General features: G+C 38.5%; 1 protein-coding gene across 5 annotated transcripts in view; it reads left to right on the top strand.

Moving 5' to 3' along the window:
- The first annotated feature begins 18,243 nt into the window (after positions 1-18,243).
- Positions 18,244-25,797, top strand: part of PRUNE2 (prune homolog 2 with BCH domain) — a 136,868-nt gene continuing 129,314 nt past the window's right edge. For all 5 annotated transcript variants that reach the window (XM_038170411.2, XM_038170409.2, XM_038170410.2 and 2 more), the window contains exon 1: positions 18,244-18,394. In XM_038170411.2, coding sequence (XP_038026339.1) covers positions 18,359-18,394 — 36 coding nt within the window. In that variant the 5' untranslated portion in view covers positions 18,244-18,358. The remainder of the gene's footprint in view (positions 18,395-25,797) is intronic.

Here is a 25,797-nt window from a genome sequence, read left to right as displayed (position 1 = left end):
TCCTTTCTGTGTCACCAACCAACTGATTCACATAACATTTTCTGGCTGCTTTCTTATTAAATAAACTGTTCTTCCTTGTGTAACCTTGAAGCATTCAGGAATCTGATTGTGCAGAACAACACTTCTTATCTCTAAGGATGGCTGTGGGCAGAAGTGAATTTGGGCACATCCAGACTACAATTTTGTGTGAAAGAACAAAATAATACTAAAAGGGATACATCATGACTGTCTGCAACTGAGGAATTGTAAAGATGGCTTTGGGGATAGAAACTTTATTATCTGCTACTTTGCAGGAATGGGTTTGCGAAGAGAATATCAAAGAATTTCTACTTCACCGTGACAGTACAGTAGTGGGAATGAAGGTTATTTCCAGCTGAAAACTGGTGTTTGTGGAGAAGGCTTATTGGTTTTGAGCTGGAAAAGCACTTTCTGGTCACCTGTGGTAAGCCAGTCTAATGTTTACTGCTTTCCCCTCTGTTCTTCTTTCCCATTTCTCTGTGCTGGCTTTGAGGGTGTTGAGCTCTGTGCTGAGCAGGATCCAAACCAGCAAATACTAAGGTATTAGTCCTTAGCAAAACAAACAAACACACAAACACTTGTTTGTTTCTTTGTTTTTAATGAGGAGGGGTAATTGTGATTAAAGTTGTTTCAATGAAGAGTGCAATAAGCAGTTCCGGTGCAAAGGAAGGCGATAGGAGTGCAGAATGAGTGTTGGTGAGATGGGAGAGAGCAGGACCTCTGTGTAAAGTGAAGAGATAGCAGATAGGTCATCTGTCACGGGCAACTTTCCCCCTCTGACTCGCCGTCTGGAGTACGGATTGTTAGGCTCCTTCCTGTGTCTTCTATCCCAGATAGTAAAGCGGGAAAAGCTGAAGTAGCATGGAAAGGTCGTTAGACCAGCTACTGCATTTGATGAGCTACAGGTGAATTAGATGAAGGAATACAAATATTTATGGATCTTGGCAAGTTCTGGTGCCCTGTTGCTCAGCACTAGCAGTTTTGTACTTGAATGAAAACAATTTGCAGATAGCTTTCCCTGTGGAAGGACTCCTAGGTCAATATGATATTAAGTAATAAATCACTGGGATTTTTAAGTACTTGCACTTTTGGATTTGTGCACAGAAGGGAGAATTTAATTTGAAGATTGGTCCGTGAAAGCTAGTGGATTGCACTTGTTAAGCTCAAAAGCCAGAAAAGCAGTCTGGGATGAGGAGGTAATTTAATGCAAGTGTCTTGGGTTCTGCGTGTTCTGCTTCAAACACTGACCTGTCTTCAGTCTCAATTGCAACCTACTGCTTTTTCCTTTGAAGTAGGAAGATTGAAACCTTAACTGTGCATTTGGTTGCTTCACCAGTAACCTTAGCACTTCGTAGAATCAAACGTTTAGGTGGAAAATATTTAACAGAATTAATAATGAAATGGAAAATTCTCTGAATAAAATACTCCCAAGTCTGCTGTTAATGGTTTATCTTTTTGATTAGGAATGTTCTTTTATGACAGTAGGTCTCAGCAGAAATGGAAAAGAATGGAAATCAGATTGCATACACCACAAAATACATAGAGTGGTTGTCTTTGGACTCAAAAGGCAGTAGGATCTTGAACCTGGAAAAAAAAAAAAAAAAAAAAAAAAAGTGCTATGCTGAAATAATGTTAACTCTCCTGAATGTTAACCCACAAGAAAATCTCTGTTGTTGTCATAAGTAGTGTATTCTACATTATATATATATATATATATATTATTTATTTATTTATTTATTAAAGGAAAAAATGGTGCTGGCAAGCTTAGAACATTTGGTTTAAATATTAAACATCAAAGTGCACCATGAATTTTTAATAAGTCAATTAACAAAGAAATATCTCCATTTGTTTCTGTGCAAATGTGAGGGTAGTGCAAGGAGTTCAGTAGGCAGAATGTCAGTTGCAGTGAAAACGGACAGCATTATAAAGCAAATCTGTAGCTCTCATAAACATTATTAAATCCAAATAATACTTTGAAGAAAAGAAAGGCGTGGGCTTTTTAAAACATAATTTTAGGAAATGCTTGGAAGATACAAGCTTTAAGGTTTTAAAAGTTCAGTAAAGGAAATTAGTGTGACAACTTAATCAAAATTTGAAACAGTCTTATTTCTCTTATTTCTGGGCACAACCTACCTCACTGAGTTGCAGGACAGTGTATGAACGTGACATTCCAGGAATCAGCGGTTTCAGACTTGTGGTACTGTGGCAGGTGAAGGCAATCAAAAGGCCTTAAAATGTAAGAACACATCTCTTTCTCTTGTAAACATAGAACATGTCAAGAAAAATAACAAATTCCTCTTCCTTCCTTCCTTCCTTCCTTCCTTCCTTCCTTCCTTCCTTCCTTCCTTCCTTCCTTCCTTCCTTCCTTCCTTCCTTCCTTCCTTCCTTCCTTCCTTCCTTCCTTCCTTCCCTTCCAAACTGTGAAATTCAAGAGGTAAGAATGCATTCCATCTCATCCATAGAATGATTATTTGTTTCAGCAGTCCATGTCACAGCTTCAACTGAATCCCCTGCTGCTTTTCAGCATCTGAGATGAAATGTGGGACTAATACAGTTTAGGTTTCCCCATTCTTTCTGTTGGTGGTTTTCTGCTACAGAGGCAGGAAAGACTTATCCCATCACTAAATCCCAGCTCAAAATGAACTGTTACATTCACTGTTTTTGTGTGTACTCTGAACATGAGACTACCTTATTCCTACTGTCAAAACATGTTTGTGGTGGTTTATAACCATTTTTCTGGTGTCTTCTAGTCTTAGCTTTGAACCCTTTTGTTCCCACTTTGTCTCAAGTACATACATGTATGTATACTCTCCACCTGTCCCAATGCCCTCTGAAAGCATCCCTCAAAATAAAAAGAACAATATGCCTTTTAGGCTTAACTTTTTGGAGGCAATGGGACATTAACAACATTAATCAGCATAGCAGAATGATGCTGGAGTGTTTCCCTTCGTGAACACCCTGCATGAAATAGCCCTGAGAACAAGCTGTTCCATTTTGCTATTAGAGCACTGCTTTTTCTGGCACTTAATACCTCACTGAACTTCATTGTTATTTTACAAGACTAAAATTGCCATGGTTCTGCTATATTAAAGCCATAAACTTAAGTGGAGGTCTTTGCGCTGTTCTTTTCTCCCCAAAGCAGTCAGTCTCTGACTTATTTCTCTCTGCACTCCTATCAGTCTGCTATTCATTATTTATGTAGCACTTCCATTTACACAGGAGGTCTACAGTGTTTACAATAAGATCTCAACAGATGCAGAGACAAGATCTTTCAAGTTTTCACGTTTTAATCAAGTTAGCTTAAAGCACGCAAGAATTGCTGCTGTGGCCTCCTGTTGTAAATCTGTGTAAAGTTTGCAGAACCTAACTAGATGATTTTTGTGTGTTTGTGTGTGTGTGTGTGTGTGTGGTGTCTATGCGAAGAAAAGGCTTTCCATTTCTTGTTCCTTCCTTTCAGTTCCTGCTATTGAAATACAAATGAAACTAAGTGCCTGGCTAAAATGTTCTAAAAAAGTCACCGTGATTTAAATGGCTGATCATTTCCTGTTATGTTCATAGTCATGGCTGGAAGAGATTCTGGCAGAAATCAGTAGCATACCTCCTGTTAGTGTCCAATTGTAAATCATAGCTGAAACTACAACATGCTACTAATATAACCAATGAAACACAGAAGTGGAATGCAAATAAAGGCATTCTGTAATCAGGTAAATACTCTTAATGTAGCTTTCTATCCATGTAAAATTATCCATGAGCTGGCTGCTGTTTTCTCAGATTTCTGCAGTTGACTTTATTTAATACCATAGTTTTTTATTGTATTTTCTTTTACCCTAGCTGTTCACAAAATAGGCTGTTACAATTTATTTGGAGAAGTTGCTGAGCGTCAAACTCAGAAACTGATTTTTTTTCTATCAGAGGTTACTAGATACACTGATATCAATAACCATGCAAGTTCTTTCTCTGAACATTTAAGTATTCTTCAAAGAAAATGCTAGAGTGCAGATTCCTCTGCCTGTGTGGGGAGCTCTTGATGTACATCTTTAATTCAAATTCATTCTTACAGCATTTTGTCCCTGGTAAATCAGGTCTCCCTATATGAACAACTCTTACTGGCCTAACTTTCCTGGATGTTTGTCTGTGTTTTTCTTAACCTCTGGAAATCTGTCAGTACCTATTTTTTGTAGGTTTGTCCTGGCTTTCTGGTTGAAAAGTATCTTTAATATCCAATTCGTCTGACTATATCTCAGGTCTGTAAATCTCAGCTATGTATCAGCTGTAGACACATTTGATAATTTCACATGCAAGTTTTTGAAAATTTGCTGCAAGTTCAGGTACAAAGAGGTCAAAGTGAATTAATTTCAGAAGTTTAAATTAATATGGGGGACATTTTTTTTTTCCTCCTCCATCACAATCTTTGTCATTTGAAACCTTGGATCAGAATTTAACTTTGATCACTTTTATTAATTAATCCACGGGTATTCACGGGAGAATCCCATCAAGCTGTCTGTATGTTTTAAACCGCCATGTGGGGTCTGCTGCAGTGGGAAGCAATAGAGAAACAGCATGTCCTTTAGCAGAGGAGGTGATGATTCCTTCAGGCTTCTTCTCCTAGTGCATTCCCTGAACAAATTCTTTTACTGGTATCAGTTGCTAGATAACTGAAATGAATGTGTTTGTCATCTATTTTACATGGTCTTGGATCATTTGTATGTATATGTGTGGCATATAGATGTATGTATGGATCATATGAACACACATAAATGTACATGTATATATGTGGCATTACTAGTTCTACAGACTTTTGAGATCTTGAGGACAAAACCATGAATATAGTATAGTATGAGTATAGTATTGAATCATTCCAAAATACCAACATTGCTATTTTTCTTATATTTGAAAGGGTGGAGGAGCTCAGCCAAGTAACTTCCAAAACTCAGATAAGAAGTACTATATGATTTTACAGTGGAAATTCTAGTTATTGCTGTTATTACTGTTATTATTATATTATATTAAAAAAAAATAATATTAGATGGGTATTCTGACATCATTTCCCTGACTGGATGAGTCTTTTTAAATAAAAGGCAAAAGGTAACATTGTTAAACAGAATATTGGATATCAAGGCCCTGGTTTAACTAACGTATGAGGATGTTCCCAACTTAATGTGTAGTCTCTATGCTTACTTAAATGTTAGTGTATTTGTACACTTGTGAGATTTGGGCCCTAGAAAGGATTTCAAATAATACTGGTTCTCATGTATTAAAGTTAATGTAACGAGGGGAAATAAACTTTTCTCACAGTTCAATACAGGGTAAAAAGGGCTAACATGTTAGACTTTTTCTTTTTTTTTTTTTTTTTTTTTTTTTCCAGACTACTGCTATCTATGATACCAGTTAGAGAGACAAATTAAAATATGTTAAATTAAAATTGATGCTTGGCGGTTAAGTCAGAAATATTTCTGAATAGCTACAATTTACAGAAATAACACCTGTAAGCTAAGATATTATTGTAGAGTATAAAAAAAAAAAAAAAAAAAAAAAAAAAAAAAAAAAGAATTAAAACACAGAATAAGACATTAGCTTTGGAGTTCTAAAGGTGCTTCAAAGCCCTAGGCAATTTATTTTTAATTGGCTCTCCAAGGTAGAAAACAATACTATGTAGAGACATCCCTTAACATATTGTCCTTCATCCCTACCTTGGACTTACTATCTGAAGGAGAGCTAGAGGAGAAGTAGAAATACAGTCTAGCTAAGAAAGTGGAAGATCAGTTGCCCAGCAAGCAAATAATTGCTGGGTGTCTTGAGAATTTGCTGTAAAAATCGATACTGTATTCTTTGTTCCATACTATGTCCTATTTGAAGCAAATAATGTTAATTCAGAAATTGTTCTTAGAAATCAGAAATACTTGCTGATATTGTTGCAAATAAGAACAGTTTCAGAGAGGGTCTGCCCTTCATAAAATTATTAATATGACTAATAGTTGGCCATATTTCAGATTACGGTTACTTTCCTGTAAGAAGTTTCTGTACTCTAAGCAATCAGGAAGCATGAAGGTGAGTCTATAGATGTTCAACTCCCTGAAAGCCATGTTCTAAGAGTTATGTTACAGTGGTTCTGCTTGCAGAAGCTCTGGGCTGTAAAACAAAATCCCATTTTTCTGCCTGTAATAACACAGTTCAAATATCTGTGCCCCACAGTGTTCCCATACATTCTGGAGAGACAGAGTCTTTTTAAGAACCATAGCAACTATACCAATGTATAACTAGATGAACTAAGTTATGCTACTTACTGCCAAAAGAACGGATTCCAAAGGAAAGCCTACAAGTTGCATACAGAGAGATAGAATCACAATACAAATACGGGAGGCAAATTTTAGTACTAAATAGTGTCATGCAAATATAAACCTACAGATACAAGTGGTAGAACATTGCTAACAAGTAAAACTGTATGAGTAACTGTAAATTTGGGGACACCGTGAAAAAGATCCCATATGAACTAGAAAGCCATTTTGAAGTATACTTATGACTAGTACCCAATAGAAAGTTTTAGGTTAATTCCAAATGCAAGAAGAGTGGCTGCCATGAAGCACTGTGATGCATGTGATCTCAGTTGAAAATGAGTGTTCAGTTATTCCCTTCCTCATAGCTCTATAGAATAGAGCTATGTACTGGTGGATTAGATCATTTTTAAGGTTGAAGAAGAAATGAAGACAAGGAGGAAATCTTGACCCAGCTGATTGTGATGAGTTACCTTGTTGACTTTAGAAGACGCAGTTCTTCATTTTTATATAAAAAAATAGAATAAAGGAATCAGCACCGAGGAAGCACTGCTATTCTGCACAGTGACTTAATTCACCTTCAGGTGGTATAGTATAATTATTTTCTTTTCAGGATGAAAGAAATATGATATTGAAAATCAGTTTTCCTCTTTAAAGAAAAAAAAAAAGGATATCCATACAGAAATGAATTGACTATCAGATTCAAGAAGTCACGATAAGAGTATATGTATCCGCTCTGCATATGCTACTTATTCCAAAGATTCCTAGTCCTAACATCCTCATTCCTTGATTAGTCCATTTCTCCCATGCATCTCAATCTGAGAGGTTATTGTTATACAACAGTGCAATTTACCAACAAGATTCTGTTTAGGCTCAGTGTTTTGTTTTTGTTTTTTTTTTTTTTTTTTGTTGTTGTTTTTTTTTTTTCTTTTCTCTCTCTATTTATGACAAGTATTCCCTTTTTAATGCGCTTTACTTCTTTTTAATAGTTTTCTCCAGGTTGTAAAGCTTTCTCACATTCCTGATAAAGTGAATGGAGCTGCTCCCTAAGTAAGCAGACTAAGATCAGCATTCAGAAATGCCTATTCAGACATATATTTAATAGTTCTGCATATTAAAAATTGTGATTATATTGTGATTATGAAGTTATAATCTGTTTATATAAAGTTAGCAAATGAGAACTGCACAATTCTACTCTGTTCTTTCTCTGTAGTTTTGTTATACATAATGGGAGTGATAAACTGGGATGCTGGGAGTAAAGAGGATGCCAAGTACTGTTTTATTCCTTCATAAAATCCCGGAATACATGAGTGCTCATCTCATTCCATTTCCTTTCTTCCTTTAAAAATGTTTCCTCTGAAGCAGGAGGGCAATCTTATCCCATCATAGATGTATACTGACTTTGTAAGCAAATTTTAGTCCTTTTTCTTGTATGTCTGAAATAATATGCTGATAACAACATGTCTGAGTTTTTATTGTTTAGAAGGGGAGATTATACATAATAAGAGCATCCTGGAGTCTCTACCTCTCTCCTGTAGCAAGTGAGAACCAAAACACAAAGATTATCCAGCAGTCACTTAGGAAGAGAATGAATCGAGGAAAACGTGAGCAGGAGAGTGCATACAGAAGCACACAGTGATGTTGCTAATAAAGCAAAATTCTGTCCATGGGAAAATAGCATTAACCACAACTCCATTCATAGCTACAAATTCCTCTTAGACCTGGTGTCTAGATAAAATTTTATATATTTTAAACATTTTATGGTATTTAAAATGTTAATCTTCTCAAACAAACAATACTTTAGTTTACATATCAGGGTATTAATGATCTCTTTCAACTATGTAGTTTTCTTTGGAATTCTTGTAGAAAAAAGAATCCAAATTTTAGAATTAGAATTGTGTTTTCTAGAAAGAAAAAGAGTAGATACCCATATTAGGTTTTAGTTGATGAAAATTATAATTCTTAATTTGAGAATAGTGGGCTTCATCTACAACGGGCAGAATGATATCCTCTTGTCTTAGCATCTCTGCTTTACAAGTTTTGAAAGTGGCAGTATTGGTTTAATAAATCATGGAATAGATTGTGTTGGAAGGGTTTTTAAAGATATTTAGTTCCAACCCCCTGCCATGGGCAGGGATGCCACGCACTAGATGCCCAGGGTCCCATCTAAACTGGTCCTGAACACCTCCAGGGATGAGGCATTTCTGGGCAACCTATTCCAGTGCCTCACCACCACCTGAGTGAAGAATTTCCCACTAACCTCTAATCCAAATCTCCCCTCTTTTAATTTAAAACCATTCCCCCTTTTTCTGTCATTATCTGACTGAGCAAAATGTTTCTTGTCCATAACACAACATCATGCATCCAAAATCCAAAAAGTGCAAAGATTCATATTTATTCTGTTCTTTCCCTTTGAGACTAGGGATGCTCTTCATTGAAAAAAAAAAAAAAAAAGTCATTTCTAGAGCTGCACAGGGAAGCTTCTACAACAGCTGCCTGCACTGTATTTGTACTGTGGGTAAGTATGGGAGTTTGAATAAATATTGTAATTAGGAACATAATAGCACATTTTGATTGCTTTAATAAATAACACCAACATGAATTTTTTCTTACTGGTGACACTAATGATCATTAATGACCAATGCTGTTATCTTTACAGTATGAATTCTTAGCTGAAAAGTGCAAGTTTTTGAATACAACACATGCCATTATTGAAACAGAAAATAAATGCCAAACTTTTGGCATTTATCTCATTAGTTTATTATCATAAACTAACTATGAAATACAAACAGGAATAACAGGAATGGCTCTAAACCTTTTGTTTGCTTGTGTTTTTTTCAAGCAAAAATAATAGGAAGCCACATGCTTCCACACAGATGGATGTCTTACAACAACATCTACTAATTATATGCAGACCTGCTACCTTTGTGTTCCAGGTATCTCAGATATCTAAAGCACACAGAGCAAGTACCAGGAGAGGTTTCTCACCTTCCAGAAGGTATGGTATCCAGTGCTGGTACTACAGGCCTGAGGTAGCGCAAGAAATACAGGCAGCATGGCAGGGGACCTGTATTAAATGCTGTCTTTAGCTATCTCATTTATATAAAGGGCCATGTGTTCCTTTGGGCTTGGCTTTGAAAGCTATAATGATGGTAGACAATATTTTCCCCTGAATTGTGTGCTACTTTTTGAAGCACCTGCAGACCTTAACAACAGTTTTGGAAGAACAATGTCTATTTTAGATAGTTTTCCTTTGGAAATGGTTACTTGCATGTCTGTTACTTTTTTCCAGCAGGAACTTTTGAAAGTATTGAATCAATTTCAACCATATTTGAAATAGTTTTTCCATAGATTTAACTTGTGGAGAATAACTGATTAAAGGCTGAAGGTGCGTTTATCTCAATTAAATCCATCCAGAGGACCCTGTGCAGATCATATCAGACATCAAAAGACCTCAAAGACCTCCAGTTTAGACACAAAAATACTGTCCAGAGGCAATAAAGTGGTTCTTGGAAGACACTTTGTTGGTCTGCTGTTCTGTGCTGCTCATGGAGCTATTTGCTTTTTGTGGTATTCCTCCTCTTGAATTTAAAAAGACGTTTGAAACACTAAAATGCATTGTTGTCATTAAATATGCAACATTCTACAAATGAAGTCTTATGGATTCTCTTTGGATAATGCTTTACAGATAGTTTATAAAAGCATGTGGAATGATGTGCATTCTGGCTTCTTTTCATCAGCAAAATCATCCAGCTGTGGACTACTGGAATCACACTTGAAATGTCTGATAGGAATAGAGCACACTGGTGTTAGTCCGTGTCATTGGCTGTGCACTGTTTCTCAGATGGCATGAATAATTAATGGTTTCTTGTAGAACCTGTGTTTGGAAACTTTCTTGCAGCTTTGCCAGAATGTATTGCTCTCCCTTATCTCATCATGTATGGACAATCATAGACTCGTGAAGCAACATCAGCATCTCCAGTTTTCTGCTGTCTTTTGTCAGGTTATCAGTTCATCAGTGAGACAGCTATAATCAATTTGTATGGAGACATTCAGCTCTAGTGTATAAAACAATTCTGTCAGATTACAGGAAGACAGTATATTTGCAATTATATGTTGTAGTCTCTATTAATTAGTCATAATTTCAAATGCTTGCTGGAACACATGAATAAATTTTTCCACTGGTGCATTTGTTGCAGGGTGGAGGCTGATGGAGCATATTTGACACCATTTCTCTTTGTAAACAATTGAAATTCTTCAGATATTGACTGAAGTCCATGTTGACTTGAAAATTTTTCAGGATCTCCATTCTTCTGTAATTGTAGTCGCAAGTTTCAATGTCTACACTGAGTTAGTCATATAGAATACATCAACCAATTTAGAATGGGCTTCTGTGGATTCAAAATAATCTGTGGCACTATCTTCAGAAAATGACGACCATGCTTTTTGAATGATCTGCATATTTTCTGTATGTGCTTTGATTGTTATTTCTTTTGTTTGTTTCAGGTAAGAGGCATAGGTATTGTGAGGAAAACAGTATTTAGGTGTTGCCAATGTCTTCTGTTTAACTTTCTGTTTATATGATAATATTGAAAATTACTGAGATTTTTATCAAAACTTGCTGTTGATATGATGATGTTCAGTACCAGTTTTAGGGCTAAATTAAACTTACTATGACTGTCTTATTTTGCATGCCACACAGTAGTTATTCCTCTAAACTCTTCCAAGCTGACAATATTTGAATTTTACTTAATTTAGTAACAGAGAAACAGTTCATGGCTGAGTGAAATGAGAACACTTGGCTACACACTACTATTTAGGAAGGCCTTTTTATAATAGGATTGGAGGCTATTCTACTAAGAAAGTAGTTTCTAGCTTAAGGGTTACTTTTACCTGATACATGACCGACAGTTGTATACTTAGATCAGCTTACTAAGTGACAAGTACTTTTATTCCACTTTGGATTTCAAATAGTAATTAGAATAATATTTAGTGAAATAAGATTCAGAATTAGATTTATTGTCACAGAGCCAAAGTTCTGCTACATTTATGTTCTCTAATTTGAAAATTGGGGAGCATTTTTATTTTTATTTTTTTCTGTATTCAAACTAACATTTGCAAGAATGTTCATTTGTGTACTTTTGCTGAGCAAGTCAAAAATAAGTAATACTGAATCTGCTATATACAATTGATTAACAATAGTCTATAAAGCAGCTGATGTTTTAGTCACTGTTTACACTGCTTTTCTTATAGTTAACTTGGAAATACCTTGTGCTCACTACAGCATAGAATCTGATTCTCAAAGGCCATGATACTTGACTTTAAGTAAATGCTGCTGGGGAGATCTCTCTCTAAGGACTTTGACCCCTGTGCAGAGAAGCAACGAGTATTAATTATTTAAGTCAAGTGTTTTTTGCCCTTTCACCCTATGTTGACAGATAACAGAATTGGAAACGTACTTTCTGCCCAGTTTAAAGAGAACCAATGAATGCCAGTGTAAGGGGAATAAATTTCCTTCTATAAGCTTCCAGTTGAGGAGTAGATAGACAGGAGATTTTGATAAGTGCCTTAACCTGCAAAGCTGAGCACATCTATCAGAATTACTTTTTAAATTTCTTTAACTTGTATTATTAATTTAATACAAGTAGTCTGTATTCAGACTGCACAAGTCAAGCAAAACATTCTGGCTCTAAATAGGTTGATCAGGTAAGGTAAGCAGTTAGGGTTTTATTCACACGGATCATGTTAAGTTGCCTAAAAGGCAACCCCATAGCAGGTTGACTATATAATAACCTGTCTTAGTACTCACTTGGACTGAAATTTGATGAACAACCTAGCAACTCAGTTTCCTCCTAATGGGAGATGATACTGGCTTCCGGCTTCTCACGCTCTCTATTTCATGTGTTTTGGTACAAGCTGGACTTCGGGAGGTGACTAAACCTGCAGTGCTATTGTCTGGGCCTGTCAGCATGTACTTTCCCACAATGCAAGCCATTCAATAAGACCTTTTCTGGGATACTTCCAAGTACTTTTTGGGTATTGATTCAGTGGTGCTTTTTTTTTTCTTCCTTTTTTTTTTTTCTTTGATTTAGTAGTCTGCCTTGGCTCAAAAACATACACTCTAATACCTTACTCTGTTTTCCATGGAGAAACAGAAGAGACAATTATTGTAACACAAGAATTATGTGCTCTTCACAGCTCAGATGAGATTAATGTACTCAGGTTTTGAAAACCTCAGCAAATATTCCTATTAGATCTTTAGGGGTCATATCTTAGTCAGGCATGGCTTCTCCTTTCCCTTTCTCTGCTCTTCAGGAGAAGCAACAGCACTTTTATTTCTATCATAGCATAACAGCAATAGGGACTGCTATAAAGCTTTCACCTTAAAATTTATGATTGGGAATGAAGTAATCAAATAAACAACAGTGATCCCTTGGAGAACATAATTTCCGATTAGTACTTTGTTTACACTGGGCAAACCAACAATCCAACAGGGACACGAGTTCATTCACTCCATTTTCATGTCCAACTTCTCTAAAGAAAAATGAGGCACTCGCAGTTTAGAAGTTTTACACATTGTAGGACTGATGTTCTTCATGTCTGGCAGAGAAGAGTCTTTTGATATTTGCAGTGGTTTCTTTCCATCTTTCTTTACAGGTTAATCAATGTAGCTGAAACAAGTATAACAGTGAAGTATATGTGACACAGGAAAGCATTGTTCCCTTAGGAAGTGAAGATGATTGATATAGATGACTGGCTTTCTGGTAACTGAGTACATGCTCTAGTATTAAAAACCATAGGTTAAAAAAAAAAAAAAAAAAAAAAAAAAAAAAGAGCTTTTAAGGATTTAAATGGAATCATAAGGAAACCCTGAATATAATAAGGCTTGAGTGCCACTGTCAGTGCTTGACAATCTGCTGCTTCTACAAGCAGCTTTGGTCTTTTGGTCTTTTTTTTTTTTTTTTTTAAACATTGGAGAATTATTCCTTCAGTAATTCCTTCATTTTTTATCCGTGCAAGTTATTTTATAATATCCTGTTCTAACTGCATGCTTACAATAGCTAATGGTTGTGTACTGTGCACTTTTTTTTCTCTTCTTTTAAAATGATTACGTAACATTTTAATTCTGAGGGGCAGAAACTGTTTATTCCTGTGATCATATAGCAACTCTTGTAATAGGAACCACAAACTTATTTGTCATGAAAATTATTGTTAATATGCTATTCAAATGTGTATCATAAATAGTACTTATCACAGAATCAGAGAATGGATGCGTTTGGAAGGAACCTCTGAAGATCACCTAGTCTAACCCCACTGCCAAGCAGGATCACCCAGAGCGTGTCACACAGGATGGCATCTAGGTGGGTTTTGAGTATCTCCAGAGAATGAGATTCCATATCCTCTCTGGGCAACCTGTGCTAGCGCTCTGTCACCCTCACAGTAAAGAAGTGCCCCCTTGTATTCATCTGGAACATCCTGTGCTTCAGTTTGTGCCCCTTGCCTCTCATCCTGTCATTGGGCACAACTGAAAAGAGACTGGCTCCATCCTTTCCATCCCCTCCCCTCAGATATTTTATATGCAGTGATGATACAACTCCCCTCACTCCTCTCTTTTCCATGCTAAACAGGCCCAGCTCTCTCAGCCTGTTCTCACATGAGAGGTACTCCATTCCTCTCATCATCTTCATAGCCCTCCTCTGGACTTGCTCCAGTAGCTCCATGTCCCTCTTGTACTGGGGAGCCCAGACCTGGACACAACACCCCAGCTGTGGCCTCACCAGGGCTGAGCAGAGGGGGAGGATCACTCCCTTGACCTGCTGGCAACACTCTTCTGAATGCAGCCCAGGATACCGCTGGCCTTCTTGGCCACAAGGGCACATTGCTGAGCCATGGTCAGCCTGCTCTCCACCAGGATCCCCAGTTCCCTCTCTGCAGAGCTGCTCTCCAGCAGGTCAACCACCGCCTGTACTGGTGTTTGGGGTTATTCCTCCATAGGTGCAAGACTCTGCACTTGCCTTTGTCGACCTTCACGAGGTTTGTCTAGGCCGATCCCTGCAGCCTTCCCTCTGAATGGCAGCACGACCCTCTGGGGTACCAGCCATTCCTCCCAGCTTTTTGTCATCAGCAAACACGCTGTGGGTGCACTCCGTTCCATTGTCCAGGCTGTTGACAAGTTGAGCAAGACCGGACCCAGTACTGACCCCTAGAGGACACTGCTAGCTTCCGACCTCCAACTAGGCTCAGAACCACTGAGTACAACCCTCTTGAGTTCCATCAGCCAGCCAATTGTCAATCCACCTCACTGTCCACTCATATAGGCTGCACTTCCTGAGCTTATCTATCAGGATGTTTTGGGAGACTGTCAAAAACCTTGCTGAAGCCAAGGTAGACCACATCCACTGCTCTCCTCTCATCTACCCAGCTAGTCCTCCCATCATGGGAGGCTATCAGATTGGTCAAACATGATTTCCCCTTGGTTAATCCATGCTGACTACTCCTGATCACTTTCTTATCCTTTGCATGATTCCAGGATGAGCTGCTCCATCACCCTTCCAGGGATGGAGGTGAGGCTGACTGGCCTGTAGTTGCCTGGGTCCTCCTTGCCATTTTTGAAGACTGGCGTGACACTGGCTTTCTTCCAGTCTTCAGACGTCTCTCAACCTGTCAAACATGACGAAGAGTGGTCTAGCAATAATATCATTCAGCTTCCTCAGCACCCATCGATGCATTCCATCAAGGCCATGGACTTGTGGATGTCAAGTTTCCTTAAATGATCTCTGACATGATCCTCCTTGACCAAGGGAAAGTCCTCCTTTCTCTGCACTTTCTCTCTTGTCTCCAGGCTCTGAGATTCCTGAGGGCTTGTCTTACCAGTCAAGACAGAAGCAAAAAGGTGTATAGTAACTCTACGTTCTATGTATCCTTTGTCACCAGGGCACCCACCCCATTCAGCAGTTAAACCACTGGATAGCTGTGTCATGACAGCTCTCCCAAATTCTTGCTAAATTGTAAGGATGAGCTGTAAAGTTCAGATCTGAGTTTTTCTGAGACATGGGTAATTTCTGGTTTTGCTTCTCTCTCTTATGGAGTGAAATCCATCTCTGTTGTATGCTGGGAGAATAAATAAAATGGATATAAACCATAGAAACTATGTAAGACCATAAAAGCCTAAGTGAAACAATCATATGGTTTGGTATTGTATAGTACTTATGAGGGTGTAAGGTTTTACTAAGGTCCTTTTTATGTGATACAAGTTACTTGATTATATGTTACAGATTATCACAGTTTTAGAAGACCCCTTTGCCTAAGGCACTCTCTTTCTTTGTAATCACTGGAGCTACAGGTTTTTTTAGGACACAAAAAATGATACTTCAAAGATATTATGTGTTCCTGCATGCTTCAACAATGGCTGAAATTAAAAACTGAACTTTTTCTTTGCTATGTGAATGGCAAAAGATGCACTTCCAGACCGTGATCTCTCTCAGACGATGTTATTTGTGTTTACATATTCAGAAGCACAAAAAAGGACAAAGCAGAACCCATTGTTCCCAGTCTATCTTCAGCATGTGAAGAGGTATTGTAAATGTGCTAATGAACAAATGGAAATTCAGCATTGTTCAACAAGACTATTTTCTAATAATTCAAATCTCTGAATGAGATATGGAGTAGATTCTCACTTTGGCACATGTACATGATTCCCACTGATTTTAAACGGAATTATGTTACACACCTCAGGAGAAGAGCACCCCTTAGGAAGAGCTTCTGAAAGACTGTGAATTGATTCTTGGTTAGCTATTCCAGAAAGATGAATAGATAAAATAATTTAGGTCCCAATTCATCTCTAATTTAATCTTTGGTAAAGCAGAAGTAATTTAGTGGCTGCTAGTGGGGTAGAAAAGTGGAGAATCAGGCAGAGGAATTTCTAATTATGAAGCAGATAAAAACACTAGTTCTCTGCTCACGGTTTTGTACAATAGGATGTGAATAATTAATTATACAACACTAAATTCATATAATAATTACTGAGGTAGTTAAGTCATTTAAAATACAGTTGCAAAACACAGATTTTACAGATACTTTCATTTTCCTTTCTCTTACTGATACTAACTGGCAAACACAGTGCTCAGACACATTATGTTTTATTTCAACACAACTGTACGGGGGACATCTTCGGGTTGCCAGCATGTGGATCACAAAGAATCCACAGGGCTCTTCTAAATCTAGTGAAAGACCACTCTATTAGAGAATAAGTATAGATTTACTGACTATGCCCATAATCATATACAGAGACACGCTCAGTGTTGATATGATGCATTAAAATACAAGTTTGCTACCTGTTTAGCAAATTCAGCTTCTTATTCTCCAGTTAGTTGATGTCCAAAGTTTGCCTTCTGTAATCATATTTGTTTTAAATATGTACGCAGCAAAAATGACTAAGGATTATTTCCCCAAACTTCATTTTCCTGCTGTAGTAAACTGGATATTAAAAAAAAAAAAAAAAAAAAAAAAAAAAAAAAAAAAAAAACCACAAACAAAAAAACAACAAAACAAAAACAAAAACAAAAAAAGCACTTCTTTTGCATACTTTCCTGAAGAGAAGTACATATTTGATTCCATTTTCACAGGATCATATTGATTTTTTACTTGGCAAAACATTTTTAGTCAACACCAACTCTGCATCTCAAGTACACTGCAATTCCTGTATTGCAATCTCATTTTTTTTTTTATTTTATATTTTTCCCAATTTTCAATTGCATTTTCAATTTTACATGACAAATATTGCAAGACTAGTAATCTGTCAGGAGACCTACTCTTCTATAGAGTAATGAGAAAATCCAAATTCAGATAGACTCACTAAGTAATGTGTCTCAGAAAAAAAAAATGTTCCAGTAAATACAGCAAATTATTTTTTTCCCTGTAGAAAACTGTCATTTACAATATTTTGTTTCATGTCATTTACAGAGAGCGTCAGTCCACTCAAATATTTTAATGAAGATTTACCATTCTGTTTTAAATGATGATGATACAGATTAGTTTTTTTCCTACTCTCCAGAACACTTTGCAACAGGAGCATATGACTAGGCAGAGTGGATTGACCATGACAGGCAACTCAGTAATAGGATCTGCAACATATCATGAAAGAATTAACAAATCAAATGGAAGTGAATTACACTCATAAGAAAGAGTTTCTTAATAAGGAAGCAAGAGCTTTTAGCATTTGCGGTAATATCTGCAATGAGGTGTAAAATAATACATGAGAGAAAAAAATCCCAAGTCTTATTCTACTGAATTTATTAATAATTAGCCATTGCTAACTCCACAGTGAGGCACAACTTGATAGGAATAATAAATCAGCATTGTTTGGGGTTTGTCATTTGTGGTTTGTAAAGCAGACACACCATTGAACACTAGCGGTGCGAGAGCTTTGGAGGAAGCTGTGAATCCTGGAATCACTCAGGTTGGAAAAGACCTCTAAGACCACCTGGTCCAACCTTTAACCTAGCACTGCCAAGTCCACCACCAAATCACATCCCTAAGCACCACACACACGTGTTTTGAAGACCTCCAGGGATGGTGACTCAACCACTTCCCTGGGCAGCCTGTTCCGATGCCTCACAGCCCTTGCAGTGAAGAAATTGTTCCTAATGCCCAACCTAGACCTCCCCTGGTGCAACTTGAGGCTGTTTCCCACTTGTTGCTTGGGAGGAGGCTCGTCCGCACCCGCTGCAGCCTCCTTTGAGGTGCATGTGGAGAAAGATGAGGTCTCCCCCGGTCCTTTGCGACTCGACTCGACTCGACTCAACTCGGCTCGGCTCGGCCGGGAGCCGAGACCGGCCGCCAGGTCTACCCAGTGCTCATAAACTGCACCCACCCCCCCCGCTTCCCAAATCGTGGCGCGGCCTGACGTCACCACCCTCGGGGGCGTGGCCTCGGTGGGCGTGGCGGGGTGGGCGTGGCCGCGGGCGTGGCGCCGGCGGGATCGCATCGCGGCGCGGCGCGCTGCTGCGGGGCGCGGTGCGGAGCGGTGCGGTGCGGAGCGGGGCTGCGGGGCTCTGCCCGCCCGCACCATGGAGGAGTTCCTGCAGCGCGCCCGCTGCCAGCTGGTGAGCAGCGGCTACGGGAGACCCCCGGCCTCCCTGTCCGGGTGGGTGGGAGGGTGGGTGGGCAGGGGGCTCGCGACCTCAGCGCCGTGCGGGGCGCGTGTTGGGGATGGGGAGCGTCCTGGTCGCTGCTGGCACTGTGATTATTGCTGAATAATGCCGGGGTGCTGCGCTGGGATTGCGTGCTTGTTTGCAGGGACTTTGGGACGCATCAAGTTGCGTGGTTGTACGGGGGAAGAATTATGCCAGAAGGCACTGCAACACTGATGTTTCCGTGGTCTGGATGCACAGGACGAGTTTGGATAGCAAGACTTAACGGGAATCCGCAAGGGTGCTTAAAGACCGACTCCATAATTGAGTTTAAGCAGCTGTAGGTAGTTAGTATCGTGTTAGCAGGCGCACAGGTTTATGTGTCCTGTTGTCGGATGACTCTTGGTGGGGCTGTGTGAAGCTGCAGCACGTTTATGCTGTTTGCAGTGCCTGATAGCCTGGCCCCAAGGAGCAGGAGCTATTCTCCCCTCTATGTGCAGTGCAAAAGTGGTATGTTTTAAAGTCTGGTGTGGTCTCATGCCAGCTTGTTTCTAATTGTGAGGACTGGTACCCGTGCAAAACTCAGTTTCACGGTTGTTACCTTTCATGGGCTGCCTTTACTTCTGCCAGCCATCACATTTCTAGTAAGTGTACAATTACAGGACAAATTATAGGCTAGTAAGGAAACTCACCTTGCTGCTAGTCTTACTTTGTAGTTCTTGGGGCCTGGGCCTCCTGCGTTTGCAGAGGTGGGTCCCATCCTCCGGAGAACTTATTGTACGTAACAAAATATACGTAACTAAACTTCATTGTAGATAAGTAGAATATCAGGGCCTTCCCTGTTTTATAGCCCTGTTACGCATCTTTGGAGACTGAGCAATTGTAAAACAAAAATCCCATTCTACTATAGCCATCATGCTCTCTATTCAATGTCATGTAAAAGAAAGTTTATTATACCATCTTTGGTTATCGTATATATATACATATATTAAAAGTATTAGAGAATGAAGGCAATTTTTAGAGGAATGATAAAGTAGAAGATAAAATCCCGTGGTGGATCCATTAATATTTAACTATGTTGACATGTGTAAAGGATAAGCATGAACTGTTTATACTTGATCATATGTTGATTGCACGCCAGCTAAATTGTTTTACCATGTCTTTTTAGGAACTTGCAAAGAAAGCGTTTCCCGTACATTTTTATCTAAGCAGCATAAGCCTCAGTAGCCCTGTTAAGAGATACTACATAATGCAGTTATAAATACTTAATACATTTTCCCATTGGTATTTTGCATAATGCAACCTTTGAACTGAAGTTTTGGTTTTGACAAGTTTTCTGCTTGAGTATAATGAAGGTGGCCTCACTTAATATTATTAATAAAAATTGCTTTTCTTATGATAGTAGTCTTCTCTGCACCACAAGTAAACAGCAAGCGCTAAGAACAACTACAAGTATGTACTGCATTAATCTTTCTGAATAGCTGTTGATAATCAGAAAGGAGTTGTATAGAAAACTATAATCAGAAGAAGTCCATGGACAGTAAAAAGTGTTATTTATTTAATTCAGATGGGATGTAGAGAACAATAATTAAATAGCAGCACATCTTATTCCTGCAATGTGCGGCTTTCCAAAGAAATGTAAACATCTCTTTGTATCTCCTGAATTTTGGGAGAAGAATGCCTGTTTTGGAGTAGTCTTCTCTACAGGATGAGCACTGGGGGGGGTCTTTCTGACCATACTGTCTTCTTGTACGTGTCTGTGCCAAGTGTGGCTGGAATGAAGAAGAGGGATCTGGACATGAGAATGTTCGGTTCAGAAAAAATGTATAAATCTTACAGGTCAATTTCAACTCACTGATTTAGTTTGAATTGCATCCTTCATGCTCCTGTGGTACAGGGTAGCATTCTGCTGCAGAGAAGACTGATGACACTTTTTCCACCCTTTCTTGGTCAAGGCTTTTGTGGGAAATCTTTCTCTGCTGATAGAAGCTAGCAGTAGGCTGGGGCAAAGAAAGGGCTATGCCTAATTTGCTACCAATGTAAGGTAATGCTGCGTGGGTAAATGAGTGGATGGCTCAGAACTGATGAGCTGCTACTGTGTGTCACCCTGCTACTGCAGCCCTACCTGTGGAAGACACTAAAGCCCTGCAATTGTATCTCAGTGGCTGGATGATGCCAGATTTACAAGATTAGTATTTCACACCATGGATAGTCTTATTGGGTTAAACTGATTGCAGTATTCTGACTACATGAGTACTACTCAGCATGAATACAAGAAAATTTTCTTTACTCATAAACAATAGCTACAGACTATGCCAGAAGAAGAAATGCTCCAGACTATGCAGGGGAACCTATTACTGCAAGTGCTTCATCATTCATTTGGCTCTGGCTCCAGCCACAACATTAATCAAGGCTGTTTTTCTACATGGAACAAATTCTAGCCTAGGAATATGCAACAGAAAGGACTTAAACATTTGTTGTTGTTGTTTTCTAACTTTTCCTCTTAATAGAGAGGAAAATTCTCTACATATTATAAAGTGAAGTCTCCAGTAGGCTTTTCCTTCTCTAAGAGCAATTCATTTTGCTTTTATGACTTTCCATGAAATCACAGAATGTTTTTAGTAATTTTCAATATAGATATTTAAACTTGCTATGTATAGTCTATGTAAACTCAAGGAGAGAAAAGGTTGGAGAGCAGAACTTGGCAGAATATAAGTAGTTGCTGCATTGATGTTTCCAGGTATTTATGGTTCAGTCCTACAAGTTTCTTTGCAGTCTTTCCCAAGTATGGTAGAAATGTGAGAACAACAGAAGCTAAGAGACAACAGGTCCTTCGCAACCAATGTTTTGTCTTGGCTAAAGGAAGATTATGAGCAATAGAATATACGTATATCTGCAGTTCAGGCTTTAAAAGCTAGCTCAAAATTTGTGTCTGAAATAATACGTTAGTCACAGCTACAGCCAGTTGTCTAGGTTTGCTATTTGTTTTTAAAGTCCATTTATGCTTTGGCTTCTCACAGAATCCAAGACAGTGAGTTTTACCTTTTTATCACGTGCCCTGTGTGATAAGGCAAACCCCCTTTTGTTTGTTACACACCATCTGCCTGACAGTTTTAATGGGTGTTCTGTGGTTCTTATGCCTTGAATAAGTACAACTATTTTTTGTTCACTTTCTCTATGACATTTAGTTAAGTATTACCATACCTCTCTTTTCTTCTCCCCAAACATTTCCAAGCTAATGTTTTCTATTGTCTCTTCTTGTGCAAGCACTGACCTACTGCTCTGACCATCCTTGTGGCCTCTCTCTGAAGATTTTGTAATTTTATTAACCCTTTCAAAGTTGTGGAGCCCAGAATTACCTGCAGTATGTAAGGCACAGTAGTATATACATATATACAGTAGCATAATGATGTTTCAGGCTTTTTCCCTTTTCTTAAGAGTTCTTGATAGTCTACTTATTTATTTTACTGTCAGAAAGCAGTTTTCTGATTCTTTCAGAGTATTATCTGCAATGGAGGTGTGATGCCTTTTCTGCTTAGTAATACCTAACTTAAAGCCCATCTGGCTGTGTACCTAAATAAGTTAAAACACAGAGGTGGCTTTGTTTCCTTACATTCTTTATAGTCTGCGCTTTTCAGATGTCATTTTCATTTACTATCTCATTGCCTGCTCCCTCAGTGTCATGAGTTCTTTTTGCAGCTCTTGTAAGCAGCTTTAGATTTGACTTTCCTTAATAATGTGGTATAGTGTGCAGCTTTTGTCACCTCATTATTTGTCTGCATGACCTACTGGAAGTAATATTATTTATTATTTATGGATACAAAGAGCGGCATATCCCATCATACATCCTTGTAGAGAGTCCTTCACAGACATTTTACAGACATTTTCCTTCATTATGGAGAATTGACCTTTCCTGTTCCTGTCCTTTTTTTCTATAACTTTTAGTTCTTTATTAATGCATGGGAGAATTTAACCTCCTCCTCTCCCCCCACCCCCCCGCCTTCTTTGGGGATTTAGTTTCTTTACCAGCCTCTAGGAAGCTTGTCAATAGCATTTCCGTAGAGCTAAGTACAATGCATTGACTACCCTGTTCTTATTTCATGCCTGTTGACTTATTCAAAGAACTTTAAAAGATTTTGTAGAAAAACGTCATGCTTCACAAAATCTTGTTGTCTCTTTCCCAGGATATTATGTTGTTGATCTGTTTGATGGAAGATCAGTCTGTCTCTCTCTGGGTTAGACTGTTTCAGGCACAGCTAATCTCTCAAGTGGGAGAAGAGTGGCTGGTTGTTCAATACATCATTTTGTATAATTCAGTTACAAAAACAAATCAAAAGCCTAAGGTTTCAATGATGTAACTTCACAGTAATTATCAGAATGTTTATCAGAATGTTAAAGGCAATTAAATAGAGAAGTAAAAATTCAGAAATTCTTTCAATAGTAGTTATCTGATGTCAAATACTGTGTGCTGCATGAGTTAGCAAAGTGTGATTGTTTACAAGTATTTCCACATTCCTCAGACAGTTTGCAGTGAAGCTGAACAACTGTGAGAAGCTAAATCAAAGGAGTCTGTCAAGAAAGAAACTGTAAGCATTAAAAACAAAACATACAAACAATAACAACAACAAAACCAGAATTCCCCTTGGAAGATGCTAAAACAATGGCAGGCAGCCAGTGCTTATTCCCTGGCCTTAGGTCTGTGCTCATTGGAGAGCCTAATGCTTCATATGGTGGCTTCAGGGAATCAAAGAGGACAGAAAGAGCCCTGGAAAGGGCTTAATGTGCAGATGATACTGATATACCCACATACTGCAGCAAACTGCTTCAAACTAGCAATTGAAAGATGGCCCTCCCTCTGCAGAGAATAGTAGATTAGCTGGGGAAATAATCTTTCCAAATGCTGTGTCATCTTCAGCAGTTAGCAGTACTTGGATAAAAAAAAAAAAAAAAAAGAGCCAAACAAACTTCAAGTTCTTTTAATCCCTTGCTGCTGTAAGAAAAGAGGCTATAATACCAAACCAATGTTATAGCTGGCAGAATAATACATGGTGCAAACAGAGAATTATGCTCCCAGAAATACTTGCCCAGAAAAAAATTTACTGTGACTGGACATTTTCCAAAGTGAGGGCCAGATCCATGACCGGGGAGTTGCCCTTCAGAATTCACTAGAAGTCTTCTATGGTACTGCTTTGATGGCTATGAAAAATGAATTCTGTGTTTCTAAGTCAAAGAAGTTAAAAGAACAGTTACTGATGATGGCATGACTTGAACAGATTTATGTGACCGCAGTTTGAAAACAAGCTGAGTCACTTACATGTTTATTCATATTGCCTTTTATCTGCCAATCTGGGGTTTTGTTATCAATGATAGCTAATGCTTGCTTTGAAAATTTTTTTTTGATTTTTACTGGAATGAAGTGGTGGCTTTATGGGAAGGGAATAACATTATAGAAGTGAATTGGAAGTTATTTTCATAGAAATTGTTAAATCCATCTAAACAAAGAAATTTTTTTTAAAAAAAGGCTTTCACGTATTAACTGAAGGAATCAAGTCTAACCCTCTCATGTATCTTCTTTGCATTAGTCCAGCAGCACACAGAGGATTTGACTCCATTTAGCAGGACACTGAATTAAAGATGAATTAAAAAAAAAAAAAAATTCAAAAAGCTTGATAGAAGCTTAATAACAAGAAAATATTTCCTGAAAATCAGGTATTCTAGCTACAAGAGCAGTCTTCCAAAGAAAGAATAGGAAGCCACTTCTTAAAAGCAAACCAAAATAAACCTTGATTTAGATGAAAACTACTTTAAAATACAGCCTACAGTTGTATGGAAAATAAACTGGATGATTTAATAGCTTTTTACAGTTCTAGTAAAGTCATGCAGACTACAAATACACAGCAGAAATTTTAGAGATGAAAATGCTTTTCCTCATGGATTTTTTTTTTTTTTTGGCATTTGGAGGACAGAAATAATATATATTACTTTTAAAAAACATCCTATTTTTCTCAGCTTTTATCCTTTCCTGGTGTAGTAATATCCTCTCATTTGTTACAAACACACATACACAGACATTGGAAGTGGAAGAATAAAGCACATCTTAGTGAATTTTCATTGAAAGTGCTGAAGTACATCAGAACAATCAAGACAAGGCAAAATTCTACCCTGAATAACATTCTGGGTGTTGAATCATTTGTATAGCGGACATATTATGCTCACTGTTCTGCACAGAGCTAAATCCCAAAGTCATCCAGTGCTATAAAAGTCAATTTACTAAGGTATTGTTCTACACATATCTGTGTTGCTGTGGTATTAACCAGGATCCAATTTTGCTAGAAGCTAAACAGATACCTTGTAAACATTCAATCTCTCTTTTAAAGAGTCCCTAAAGTTAAGTTGGAAAGCCTGAAGGAGGAAGCAGAGAAATCTGGCAGTAACATGTTGGTAATACGTAGGTGTGATAATGTTCACATATCCTAACCTGTTTGTTAATGTTTTGTCCAACAGCATCTTTGAGTGAGAGTTTGAAAAAGGAAGATGGTAGGGAAATGTGTCTTTTCAGTGTGGGGACAGCATGGGAGGAAGCAAGGTCTGATTCTTCGTTGTTATTGACCAATCGGAGATAGAAATTAAGATTTCGTTGTTGAATGGGAGATGGTAGGCGAAGCAAAGGAAGGTTTGTAAAGGTTAGAAAATGTTGGTTAGAGAGTCTACTTAAAGTGGCAGACCTAGGAGAGCTGGGTGGAGAGGCATGCATAGTCAGGGACAATATGGTGGCTCTGGGGAAAGATGTTTCACAGCAGGTTACTGGGAGCTGCCAGAGTGCCTTTAGTAGAGCAGAAGAGCACTTCTGTGATTAAACCACCAGGTATAGACAGCCTGACTGTCAGCTCTGAGGGGAGACAGGAGAGGTAGATCGGAAAGAAAACCTGCAGGATGTGGCAATAGGCAGGATGGGAGCCAGGGTATGTGTGTGTCTAAACTGATCGTGGCACCAAGGTGGTGGGCCTGGGTGAAGGGCACCACAGTTTTGTTTCTCCCTATATGTTTATGTACATCCTTGTGAGAGAGTGATGGAGAAAAGGGGGAAGGGGTGAAAGCTCTGCTTGAGCCATGCCAAGTTTGAGTTTATGGTGAGGTTCTGGTGTGGACTAAGCGTGGGATTTTGAAAGGGTCAGTCCCTGGTCTGAACCAAAACCCTGCTTGTCATCCTGCAGTTCTGGGGGTGGTCAGATTCAGTGCTTCAGTGACTCGGAAACATTCCGGTTTTGTTCTTTTTCTCCAAAGAAGATGGCCTGGTGCCAGCAGGTCCTTAACAACTGGAATGATATCACTTGCTCTAATGAGATGCTAATAGATTGCAGCCTGGTGAGGACGGC

The sequence above is a fragment of the Anas platyrhynchos genome, chromosome Z (assembly GCF_047663525.1).
Source record: "Anas platyrhynchos isolate ZD024472 breed Pekin duck chromosome Z, IASCAAS_PekinDuck_T2T, whole genome shotgun sequence".
Classification (NCBI taxonomy): domain Eukaryota; kingdom Metazoa; phylum Chordata; class Aves; order Anseriformes; family Anatidae; genus Anas; species Anas platyrhynchos.
This window is presented reverse-complemented; position numbering and strand designations above follow the sequence as displayed.